Source organism: Geotrypetes seraphini, chromosome 5, assembly GCF_902459505.1.
Source record: "Geotrypetes seraphini chromosome 5, aGeoSer1.1, whole genome shotgun sequence".
Classification (NCBI taxonomy): Eukaryota; Metazoa; Chordata; class Amphibia; order Gymnophiona; family Dermophiidae; genus Geotrypetes; species Geotrypetes seraphini.
This window is the reverse complement of record NC_047088.1, coordinates 112,648,006-112,660,501: the sequence shown is the minus strand read 5'-3', so window position 1 is coordinate 112,660,501 and position 12,496 is coordinate 112,648,006. Positions and strand designations below refer to the sequence as shown.

Genomic DNA, 12,496 nt, shown 5'->3' with positions numbered 1-12,496 from the left:
GTTGTAAAACGCGCACAGGGGTATAGCGCGCATAAATCACGAAGATATGTAAAAAAACTTTTCTATACCGCGCTCAGGCATATAACGCGCATGCTGCCCGACTCTCCTCTGGCCACCCCGACTCTCCTTTCGCTCTCCCCGACTCTCCTCTGGCCACCCCGACTCTCCTTTCGCCCTCCCCGACTCTCCTCTGGTTGCCCCGACTCACCCTGACTTTCGGTGCACTGCCCCGACTCTCCTCTGGTTGCCCCGACTCACCCTGACTTTCGGTGCACTGCCCCGACTCTCCTCTGGTTGCCCCGACTCACCCTGACTTTCGGTGCACTGCCCCGACTCTCCTCTGGTTGCCCCGACTCACCCTGACTTTCGGTGCACTGCCCCGACTCTCCTCTGGTTGCCCCGACTCACCCTGACTTTCGGTGCACTGCCCCGACTCTCCGTGCGCTGTCCCGACTCTCGTTCACCTGCCCTGACTTTCGGTGCACTGCCCCGCCTCTCCGTGCGCTGTCCCGACTCTCGTTCACCTGCCCTGACTTTCCGTGCACTGCCCCGCCTCTCCGTGCGCTGTCCCGACTCTCGTTCACCTGCCCTGACTTTCCGTGCACTGCCCCGCCTCTCCGTGCGCTGTCCCGACTCTCGTTCACCTGCCCTGACTTTCCGTGCACTGCCCCGCCTCTCCGTGCGCTGTCCCGACTCTCCTTTCGCCCGCCCTGCCCTGCTCCCAGCTCTGTAAGCATGCGCAATGGTCTGAGCATGCTTGCCGCTTAGTTTTCACCAAGGCTGTTTTTCTGGTGGTGTGCTTTTCACCACGTGGCTGTGGCCCCCCTCTATCTGGCCTTGTAATTTGCCCAGTGAATACTGTTTTGACTATACAACAGCATCTCAGCCTTTGGGTAAGCCTATAAAAGATTAATGCTGCATGTAGAGCCCACATTTTAATTTGATCTCTTCAGATTGGTATTCTGCATTTATCTACCCGGTAGTAGAGTTTATCAATTAAATTTAAATGTACCGCCATAATGGCAGGAATAAGACGAAAGTCATATACAGCGGACTTTAAGCTTAAAGTCGTTGCGAAAGCTGAGGAAATAGGCAACCGGGCCGCAGCGAGAGAGTTCAATGTTGGAGAAACATCGGTGCGTGAATGGAGAAAAGATAAGAAGGAACTGGAGAAATGCAATCCGCGCAAACGGGCACGTCGTGGGGCCAAACCAAAATGGCCTCAGCTGGAGGATGACTTGAAGCAGTGGATTCTGGCGAGAAGGGAGCAAAATCAATCAATCTCTACTGTTGCGATTCAGATGAAGGCAAAACTACTTGCCAATGGAAGAGGAATACCCGACTTCAAAGCTGGCTTCACATGGATCTCAAACTTTATGAAAAGGAACGGACTATCAGTTAGAATGAGAACAACTGTTGGCCAGCGACTTCCAGATGACTGGCAGCAAAAATTGATTGATTTCCGTGACTTTGTCGCCAAAGAAATATCTGAACTTGGCATCACTGCAAAGGACGTCATCAACATGGATGAAATTCCAATGGCATTTGACATTCCAGCAACAAGAACCATAGCCCCCACAGGTACTAAATCTGTTGCCATCACCACAACTGGGCATGAAAGAACGTGTTTTACAGTCGTTCTTGGTTGCTCAGCTAGCGGGGTTAAGTTAAAGCCCATGCTCATTTTCAAAAGGGTCACTATGCCCCGTGAACATCTGCCCACCAGTGTGGTTGTGCACTGCAACAAGAAGGGATGGATGGACTGCGACGTAATGAGATTGTGGGTAGATAAATGCTTTAGGGCAAGACCGGGTGGATTCTTTGCAAAAAAATCCTTGTTAATTTTTGATGCCATGGCTGCCCACAAAGAAAAAAATGTTCAGGCCTACATTAATTCTACTCGTGCCCACATCGCTGTGATACCTGGAGGCCTGACGTGTAAGCTGCAACCACTTGACATCGCAGTGAATCATCCATTCAAGACTTTTATTAGAAAGGAGTGGGAGGAGTGGATGCAGAGCGGCACGCACGAGTACACACCCGCGGGGCGGCAGAAGCGGGCAACTTTCACAGAAGTCTGCAAGTGGGTGGCTTCAGCATGGGACAAAATAACACCAGATACCATTCGAAACGGATTTAGAAAAGCGGGCATTGTTTATGAAACCAATGAAACTACGGCTACTACCAGTGCAGCGGAAGGAGGCAACAACACGGATATCAGCGATGATGATGATGATGATGACGATATCACTTCGGAAATAAACGAGGATCGTCTGCAGGCTGTGCTCAGTTTATTTAATGACGATGATGACAATTCGGATTTTGATGGATTCAAGGATTCAGATGACTGTGATGATGATGACTGAATAAACCTGTAAACTTTGTTTATTTACAACTTTACCGTAATTACGGTAACTGTATTTAGATTATTTTGTCCTCCATACTTCGTTTGATCTACCAGTTAATGTTATAGTTTATAAGAATTAACATGTTTCTGTTCTTGTTCCTGAATTCATACTCACTAACTCTAGATTAAAAGTTATAAGGTTGTTTATAAGAATGAACAGTTTTTTTCTTTTCACGTGTTTGGTTGGAGGGTGTGTGAATGGTGCGTGAGTTCTCCTATGTCTGGTTGAGGTGGATTGAATTACCGGTATTTAGCTGAAGAAATTATGGTAGTTAAACAACCCCCCCCATTCCACACACATTACGGTAATTCTCTTCCATTTTTGTTCCCATTATAAAAAACACTGATAAGTTTCCAGAAAAAAATACATTAAAGTAAGAAGTGAAAACAAAGGCCCCTACAGATGAGAACATAAGAATAGCCTAACTGGGTCAGTCCAATGGTCCATCATGCCCTGTAGCCCATTCTCATGGTAGCCAATCCAGGTTACTAAATACCTGGTCAAAACCCAAAGAATAACAACATTCCATGCTACCGATCCAGGGCAAGCAGACGCTTCCCCCATGTCTTAATAACAGACTATGGACTTTTCCTCCAGGAATTTGTCCAAACCTTTTTAAAACCAGCAACGCTATCTGCTTTTACTATAACTTAAATCATTCCTTCCAAACAGAGACCTTGCTAGATGTCAAATACAGAAAGAACAAGGTACCGTAACTTCACAAGGACTTAGCTGTGCAGGAATACCTATACCTATATACGGTACCTATACCATATACCGTACCTAGTGCAAAAATGTGCAAAGGTCTGTTTTTTTCTTTCCATCACTACATAGCCTACGGTAATGCCACACAAGCAGCGCTGTTACAAATATATTCTGAAGGTCAATGCTAAGGTTAACAAAGTTTCCTTCCTTGAACCACAAGGAGATACTGACAAACCACTGAAAGAGATCCCAGGAACAACACCCAAAGATCAACTCAGTATGTGAACCAGTTGAGTGGAGTGGACTAGGGTAACTGGGGGGTGGAAATGGACCCGGAGTTTTCTCAGCAGAATTTCCCAGACCACCTCTTCCTCTCAACACATTGACACGCTAGTGGGTTTATTTTATAGTTTTTTCACTCCCTTCGGTCTGCCTGTCCCCCTTGAAGATCTGCCTGTCCCCCTTGAAGATCTGCCTGTCCCCCCTTGAAGGTCTGCCTGTCCCCCCTTGAAGGTCTGCCTGTCCCCCTTGAAGATCTGCCTGTCCCCCTTGAAGATCTGCCTGTCCCCCCTTGAAGATCTGCCTGTCCCCCCTTGAAGGTCTGCCTGTCCCCCCTTGAAGGTCTGCCTGTCCCCCCTTGAAGATCTGCCTGTCCCCCTTGAAGATCTGCCTGTCCCCCCTTGAAGATCTGCCTGTCCCCCCTTGAAGATCTGCCTGTCCCCCCTTGAAGGTCTGCCTGTCCCCCCTTGAAGGTCTGCCTGTCCCCCCTTGAAGATCTGCCTGTCCCCCTTGAAGATCTGCCTGTCCCCCCTTGAAGATCTGCCTGTCCCCCCTTGAAGATCTGCCTGTCCCCCCTTGAAGGTCTGCCTGTCCCCCCTTGAAGGTCTGCCTGTCCCCCCTTGAAGGTCTGCCTGTCCCCCTTGAAGATCTGCCTGTCCCCCTTGAAGATCTGCCTGTCCCCCCTTGAAGATCTGCCTGTCCCCCCTTGAAGATCTGCCTGTCCCCCCTTGAAGTCCTGTCCCCATCCTGAAAGCCTGATGCCCCCCCTCGACGTCCGATTCTTCTCCCCCCTCGGCAGGACCACTCGCACCCCCACCCCGAAGGACCGCAGACTCCCCGACAATATTGGGCCAGGAGGGAGCCCAAATCCTCCTGGCCACGGCGACCCCCTAACCCCACCCCGCACTACATTACGGGCAGGAGGGATCCCAGGCCCTCCTGCCCTCGACGCAAACCCCCCTCCCCCCCAGCCGACCCGCGACCCCCCTGGCCGACCCCCACGACCCCCCCACCCCCCTTCCCCGTACCTTTGGAAGTTGGCCGGACAGACGGGAGCCAAACCCGCCTGTCCGGCAGGCAGCCAACGAAGGAATGAGGCCGGATTGGCCCATCCGTCCTAAAGCTCCGCCTACTGGTGGGGCCTAAGGCGCGTGGGCCAATCAGAATAGGCCCTGGAGCCTTAGGTCCCACCTGGGGGCGCGGCCTGAGGCACATGGGCCAAACCTGACCATGTGTCTCAGGCCGCGCCCCCAGGTGGGACCTAAGGCTCCAGGGCCTATTCTGATTGGCCCACGCGCCTTAGGCCCCACCAGTAGGCGGAGCTTTAGGACGGATGGGCCAATCCGGCCTCATTCCTTCGTTGGCTGCCTGCCGGACAGGCGGGTTTGGCTCCCGTCTGTCCGGCCAACTTCCAAAGGTACGGGGAAGGGGGGTGGGGGGGTCGTGGGGGTCGGCCAGGGGGGTCGCGGGTCGGCTGGGGGGGAGGGGGGTTTGCGTCGAGGGCAGGAGGGCCTGGGATCCCTCCTGCCCGTAATGTAGTGCGGGGTGGGGTTAGGGGGTCGCCGTGGCCAGGAGGGTTTGGGCTCCCTCCTGGCCCGATATTGTTGGGGAGTCGGCGGTCCTTCGGGGTGAGGGTGCGAGTGGTCCTGCCGGGGGGGGGATGTATCGGACGTCGGGGAGTCGGCCGGGCAAGAGGGCTTGGGCTCCCTCTTGCTCCGATCGTGGATGCGGGTGCGGGTGGGAGCGCGTGCGAGCGGTCGTTCGGGGTGGGGGTGCGAGCGGTCCTGCTGGGGGGGTGAATCGGGCGTCGGGCGGGGTGGGAACTATGTAAAAAAACTTTTCTATACCGCGCTCAGGCATATAACGCGCGAGGGGTATGCGCGGTACGTAAAATCACGTATAACGCGCGCGTTATATCCGCGAAAATACGGTATTAAGACTTAGCCAAAAGGAAAGATTTATAAAGTTTACCTCATGCAAAATTGTCATTTCTTTAATAAGACATTAACTATTTTTTTCCGAGGCCCTCCAAGTACTTACAAATCCAAAATGTGGCCCTGCAAAGGGTTTGAGGTTGAGACCACTGGTTTAGAGTGACTTATGGGCCTGGCGCCTCCTCTCTTTGGTTCACTAGCCCACCCACCTGTCTACTTAAGACACCTGTATTGGACCCTAGTACAATACCAGACTTTACAGTCTATGGCCCAGAAATATCAAAGAAGAGACAAGTTAATCTAATCATGTATTTTTTTAATGAGTTTATCATGGGCAGACTGGATGGACCATTCAGGTCTTTATCTTTCGTCATTTATTATGTTACTATGTATGGAGTTCTACTAGGCTTTCCCATACCAGGTGCTGCTGTTCTAGACACAGGTATGTACTGTTTCATTCAGATATTTAGGGGGTAGAAGGGGAGTCAGTGACCACTGGGGAAGTGGGGGGGTAAGGGGTAGAGATACCATATTTGTTCTGCCTCCAGCCCTGCCTGGTTCCACCTCCAGCCCACCCTTTTCCACCCCAGCCCTTCCCACACACAAGCTTTGTCTCTTCTTCTCTGAGTCTTGGCTGTGTCTGGAGGGCCTGTGCAGATGCAATGTGATGATGTCACACACATGAATGCATGCATGTGACATCATCACATCGCATCCGAGCATGCTTGGTGGCTCTCCAAATGTGGTCCCAAGCTCAGGGGGCCCTCCAAAACCTGGACAAACTGCCGGGTTTTGGAAATCTGTCCTGGCATCCAGACAGTCCTCTAAAAAGAGGACATGCCCGGGTTTTCCTGGACATCTTTTAACCCTACTAATTAAAATGATTTACTTTCCTCTTCTATCACTCCTCTTCCTCTCTTTCTTTTTCTTCCCTTCTGCTCTGCATAATTTTCTCTTTTTGCTTCTCTTCCTTACCCTTTCTCTCTCTAATAGAAATATATAAACATGATGGCAGATAAAGGCCAAATGGACCATCCTGCATTGAGGCGACATCTGCGCAGGCGCAAACGCCCTCAAGGTGTGACCCCGAGGTCAGGGACTTCCAAAACCCAGACAAACTAATGGGTTTTGAAAATCCTTCCGGGCACCCCAACAGTCCTCTAAAAAGAGAACATTCCAGGTTTTCCCAGACATCTGGTAACCCTATCCAATCTTATTCTTCTACAGTTCTTTCTCACTTTCCTTGCTTACCCTCAGCCTTTCACTTTATTCCAAGCCTCATTCTGGTGTTCCTATGGCCTATCTCACTGTATTTCAAGCTTCATTTTAGTGGTTCTATGACCTTTTTCAGGGGAAGATTCTCTGTTTGTGGTAAAATCCGCCAGATCACTGTCATGGCCGCTATTGTAACAATTTCAAAAAGGCAAGCCATTCTTTTAAAAACCATGCATACAAATGAGGTTCGCAGAGAGTCACAGAAGGTCAATAAATTGCATTGCTGATCGCTGTGAGAGCGAACGGCAAATGCACAGAATAGACATATAAATTTTTTTAAAAAGAAAAGACCCAAATTGAATATTGGCAAGTGGGATGTTCACTCCCAATGCTGTCGTCAAGCAACCCATCTGACAACCCACCTCCTGGCAGCGGTCAGGATGCCCACTCCTTCCCTCCTGACACATACAACCCCAGCAACAGGATGGATACCTACTCCCTCTCTCCACCGCCGTAAAGCAATCACTGCGACACACACGTACCTCCCTCTCGGCAGCAGGAGGAATGCCCACTCCCGTCACTGCTGTCATGCCTCTGATGCCCCCACCCTTGTTCACAAAGGTCAGTTAGAGGGATGCCTACTCCCTCTGGTCAGCAGGCCCACCTCTTCAAAATGGCGGGCCTCCCCGTCTAGGGCGCTGTGGTGGCAGGAGGAAGTGGGCATCCTGCTGCTGGGGGAGGAGGTGCATGTGTGTTGGGGGTTGCTTACAGTGGTGATGGGAGGCAGTGGGCATCCCTTCTGCTAGGGAAGTGAATGTTGGGGGGGGATTGCTTGGTAGTGGTGTGAGAGAGTGGGCATCCCTCCCACTGCTGGGGGGGGGGTTATTTGGGGGGGAGGTTCTTGACTGCAGCGGGCCCATAAGATACACCTATAATACACTCACTCAAGAAGTGTACTTTGGTTCCCCCCCAAAAAAAACCAACTACTATATGTGAATCTTGTAACTTTTATTTTTTTTTTCATGAGCCACAGACAAGTAACACATGCCAGAGATGCACTTTTCACAGTGCCGGCACACTACTGGCACTCCTGGACCAGTCGCTGATTTTTGGCCACCAAAAGCCAACGCAGTGCTTGGAGAATCACTTGGCGATGATGAAGAATCGCCCAGAGTGCTTGTTTAAATATTGATGAGCCCATTTGTATGGCAGAATCAGAGACTGCTAAGAAGCTTGGAAGAGACCACAGTAAGCCATTTTGATAATCCGCGGCTGAAATACATGTATGCTAAACTGACTGGAGCAGGTTTAGTGACTGCGTTAAAGCCAACATTAAGTTTTGAGAATCTTCCCCTTGGTGTTTTCCAAGTCTCACTCTGATTTTAGTACGTCCTATTTGTGAGCTGCAGGGCATGCAGGCAGGTCCTGTCTCTTCTTTTCTCCTGTCTTGGCTGTCTGCTGTGTGCAAATGCCTCTCTGTGATGATTCACCGCAGGCATTTATTTCTCAGGTTGCTGCCTCCCCCAGACAAAACAACATTAAGAAAGCTACCCGGACTCCTGCCCTAGAAAAGACCTTTGGAGAAACCTGAACATATGATAAACCGGGGGGGGGGGGGTGTTATACCTTTATTCATCCAATAGTCATCTGGTCAGTTTGGATACCTTTTTGGTACTTAGACGCTTCAAAAACAGGTCTAAGTTCCATCCTGGATGTCTTGCAGAAGGTTCGATTATCACCATCAGATGTCCACGACTAAGCCAGCCCAAATCCCACCCCAAAAGCACCTCTAACACACCCCTTTATGAGTTAGATGTTCTGGAGGGTGAACATCCTGCAAGACGTCTAAAATACTTGTTTTGAAAATCAGCACTTGGACATTTTGCTGAGAAAAATGTCCAAGTGCCGATTTAAATAGTTTTTGGGACGTTTTTGTGTTTTTAAAATGCAGCTAATCACGAAAAAAAATGGGATAGAATAAATTATAACTTTTGGTGGAAAACCTTATGCCAAGTTTATAAGTTTGAACGTATGAATTCATTACAATTGGGACATTATAATAAATTCAAAGACATTTGGCATCCATTAACAAAATTTTGTACGAATTGATTATTAATATTTCCCTCTGATTTCTGAATGAGTGTTATGCACATCCAGGAAGGGGGATGGGAGGGAAGGGGGGGATAAGTACTTATCTTACTATTTGATTGTAATGAGTGCTGTTTTTTTGTACCAATTGTTGGTTAATCTGTTGCACTTTGTGTTGGCTTTTAAAACAAATAAAGAATTGGGGGAAAAAATGCACCTAATCGGAGATGCAAGTAGTATAAATGTAAGGTAGATAAATCATAAATTTGAGCTGACTCAATATGTTTCCAAAAGCCTGAAATTATTTAATGATTTAGAGACTAGTATAGCAGTTGCCCAGGGTGTAAAGTAGTTTTTTTTGGGGGGTGGGGTGGGGTGGGGAGGCGTGGTAGGTGTTGCCCTGTAAAGTGAACTGATTCCATATGTTACTGGAATCTGACCCAACTGAGGAGAGAGAGAGAAAGAGAGAGAGAGAGAGAAAGTGCTTTGTCTCTACACCTCCCCTTGGAGGAGAACAGTTAGCATTGTCATTTCTCTCCTTGTCTCTACCCCAGCTAAAAGAGAATGAAGCTGGGAAACAAGAAGGAGTTGCACTGTTGATTTCTCCTGCCATAGGATAGTGAGGTTGTGGCAATAATAGCACCAAGAATTAAACAAACTTAGTATAAGACTTTCAGCATAGGCTTGCTGTTACATAGGAATTCTAAGCAACGGGAGAGAAAAGAGAATAAATGCTGGGGAGGTGAGTCAGGGGAAAGGAGAGAAATCTAGGGAGGAGATGCAAATCTGATTGCCTTCCCTAAGGACTAAAGTGCCTAGATGAAGAACTTCCGGAGGACCCCAAGCAGATACCATCACTAATGCTCTTGGGTACCTTGAGAAATGTAGAAAATGATGGTAGATAATTCTTTGTGGGATGCAAGGGATTGCATTAAAAAATTAAATTGGAAAAACTAGATGGTCTTTGTATTTTAATTCTCTCCTCTTTTCCAGGGGAGCTGTCTGAGGCAGGAGTGCAGCTGGAGTCCTACCATACCTCTTCTTCTGGAGATGAAGAATGGAGCATCATAAATGTGTCTTCTCTTCCAGGGACACTCACAGCACTTAAAGAGTATGCAGAATTGGTGATCACACTATCACTTTAGTGCCTTCTTATTCCACATTACCATAGCTGACTGGACAGACACTGCTACAGGGAAAGCATTATCTTTCCAGTGCTAGGCTAAGGGTTGAAAGAAGTGCATTACAGGAGTGGGAAAATTAGGTTGAATTTTTATCCTTATTCTTTTAGCCAAAACTAAGAACCATTTGTCCTCCAAAAGCCTGACTCTCAACAGTCACAATGGCAAGTGTGGAACTTGGTAAAATGTTAATGTGTACATTAAAACAGGACTTATGTTATGCAATAAATGTTACAGAAAGCATGGTAAAACTTTCTTTCGGTAGCATGGCTTCAGTGCTACTGTGGATGTTAACATGAAAAAAAATCCAGATTAGCAATGGGGAAATCTGCTGTGTGTTCCACTCTCTTTTACATATGCAATGAAAGAATCTTAGTTGCCTCTTCCTCCCTAGCTTACAAGATGATGTAGGCTCAGTGACACCACCATCTCACCCCCAATAGAGGGAGCAGGGGTTTTTCAACTCAAAAGTTGTCTCCTCTCACCACTGGATCTGTCCTGATAGCTGCCCTTCCTCCCATGCACTTCTGGAGAAAAGATCGTGGGAACCCATATGCAGATGACTCACCTTTCCTTTCAGTCCCTGAGAGCAAATGGTATGTCCTCTTCCCCTCCCCACCACCACACACACACACTTCTGGAAACAAAGATTTAGGTATCCTATGTACCAGTAATCTTCTCACCACCTCTTCAGAATAATGATAAGTAGCCTGATGTAATGACAGACCTTTCTATCCCTTTTGACAAAGAGGGAATAAAAGGCTTTATTGTACCTACCAATGGAGCTAATTTTCTACTATGATCCATATACATTCCATAAGAACCCAGCTAGCATCACAGTGAAAGTTGCTGGGAGTGGAACCAGATTGTCATCTCCTGCTGTTATTGCCCTTGCCCTACATGAAAAGTGGTGGTAGGAGGAGGACCTAGTTCAGGTAGATAAGAGGGTTCTCTTGGGGCATGGGGTCCACTGATCTTTTCTCTTGGAGTGGGGGAGAGATGTCAGATAAAGGGAGGTCACCAAAGCCCTCCAAATCCATTTGTCTTCTGTGGGAGGTAGGATACTGGAACATGCTAGCTTTTTAAGCTTTGCACCAGGTGGTGGAGGTGTGAAAATGAAATCCCCCTACTAACTAGCCCTTTTGCAGGGATTTCTAAACTTTCTGTGCCAAATAAAAAGTTAACTCTTAAATTGTGGCTTTATTGAGCCCATAGTGAACAGTGAATGGAGTTCAAGAAAACATGCTGTTTACCATGATCCTCAATTATATTTATTCCAGTTCAAATTTTAGTGCATTAGGGCCTTGCTGCATAGCACATTGTTTTTAGCAAATGCAAAATGGCTTCAGCAGATGTAAAATTTTGTTGTATAGGATCCTGCACATCTACATGTAACTGTTTTGTCTGGAGCAACATTTTAAAGTTGCTCTCTGTATTCTAAATTACAGCTAATGAGAAAATGTTTTACTGTTTATCCCCTTCTGTCCTTCACTATAATAAATGACAACTATGTTTCTTGTGGTTATGACTGTTGGTGTCACTTTTAGTAAAATAAAATGACAAATCAGGCTTGCAGATATATTGATGTGAGTGTCTAATTTAGTGTAGAGCTGGGCAAGGCTGCTCACATGAAGGATACTTTTATGATAGGATGCCTACTTTCTATATAATGCAACCTCCTACTCCCACATCCCTATTTCTACTAGGCTGATTCTTAATGATTGTGATGTCTATTAATATTTTCATTGCTATAACTTTTACTGTAAAACCTACTGACTATTACTATTACTATTTATTATTTCTAAAGCGCTGAAAAGCATATGCAGTGCTGTACATTTTAACATAGAATAGATCAGACATAGGCAAACTATGACCCACGGGACAAATCCTGCCCATTTAGCTTTTTCAACCCGGCCTGCAACATCGTAGTTTGCCCTTGCCTGCAGCATAAGGCAGGGTTTCTAAATGTGTGGTACATAGGCCGCCCGTCCGTCTGCTCGCCACTGCCGCTGCTCAACCGCTATATTTACTCACAGCCCCACTGGTGCTGCAATGAAGGGAAGGCCCCGGCTGTACCCACAAACCTTCTCCCGATATCAATTCTGATGGAGAGAAGGTCCTTGATTGGCTGGCCCGGACCTTCTCTCCTAAGTCAGAATTGACATCTTGTGGTTATGCGCCTGGCCCTTCCCTTTGTTGCGGCACCAGCGGGGCTGTAAGTAAATATAGTGGGTGAGCGGCGGCATTGAGTGGATGGACGGGTGGGGAGCTAGCGGACAGACAGACGGGTGGGTGCTGGACCGGGAGGGGGGAGGAGGAATTGGCGGCGGGTCAGCTTGGGGGCAGGCAGGCTTCAGTGCAGCTTCGGGGGATGGCGGGAAGTAATTAAATGCAACTGGTGCAGGTTGGCTTGGGGGGGAGGAAGGAAGGGGGCACTAAGGACATAGGAAGGAGGCACTGGGGCACTAAGGACATAGGAAGGAGGCAATGGGGCACCGAGGACATAGGAGGGAGGCACAATGTGCAAAAAGTTCATATATAAGTTCATGTAAACCTTTTTTTTTTTCCTTCTCTTTCTATATTTTAAGTTCTTGTAAACCGTGCCGAGCTCCACATCCATGGAGATGATGCGGTATATAAACTTAAGGTTTAGTTTAGTTTAGGAAGGAGCACTAAGGACAAAGGA

At 47.9% G+C, this 12,496-nt stretch overlaps 1 protein-coding gene across 1 annotated transcript in view; it reads left to right on the top strand.

The window, feature by feature from the left end:
- The window catches only part of PHGDH (phosphoglycerate dehydrogenase), a 93,544-nt gene extending 82,155 nt beyond the window's left edge, over positions 1-11,389 (top strand). The window contains exon 12 of the mRNA XM_033946901.1: positions 9,623-11,389. Within this exon, the coding sequence (XP_033802792.1) occupies positions 9,623-9,774 (152 nt within the window). The 3' untranslated portion in view covers positions 9,775-11,389. The remainder of the gene's footprint in view (positions 1-9,622) is intronic.
- The last annotated feature ends 1,107 nt before the right edge of the window (positions 11,390-12,496 follow it).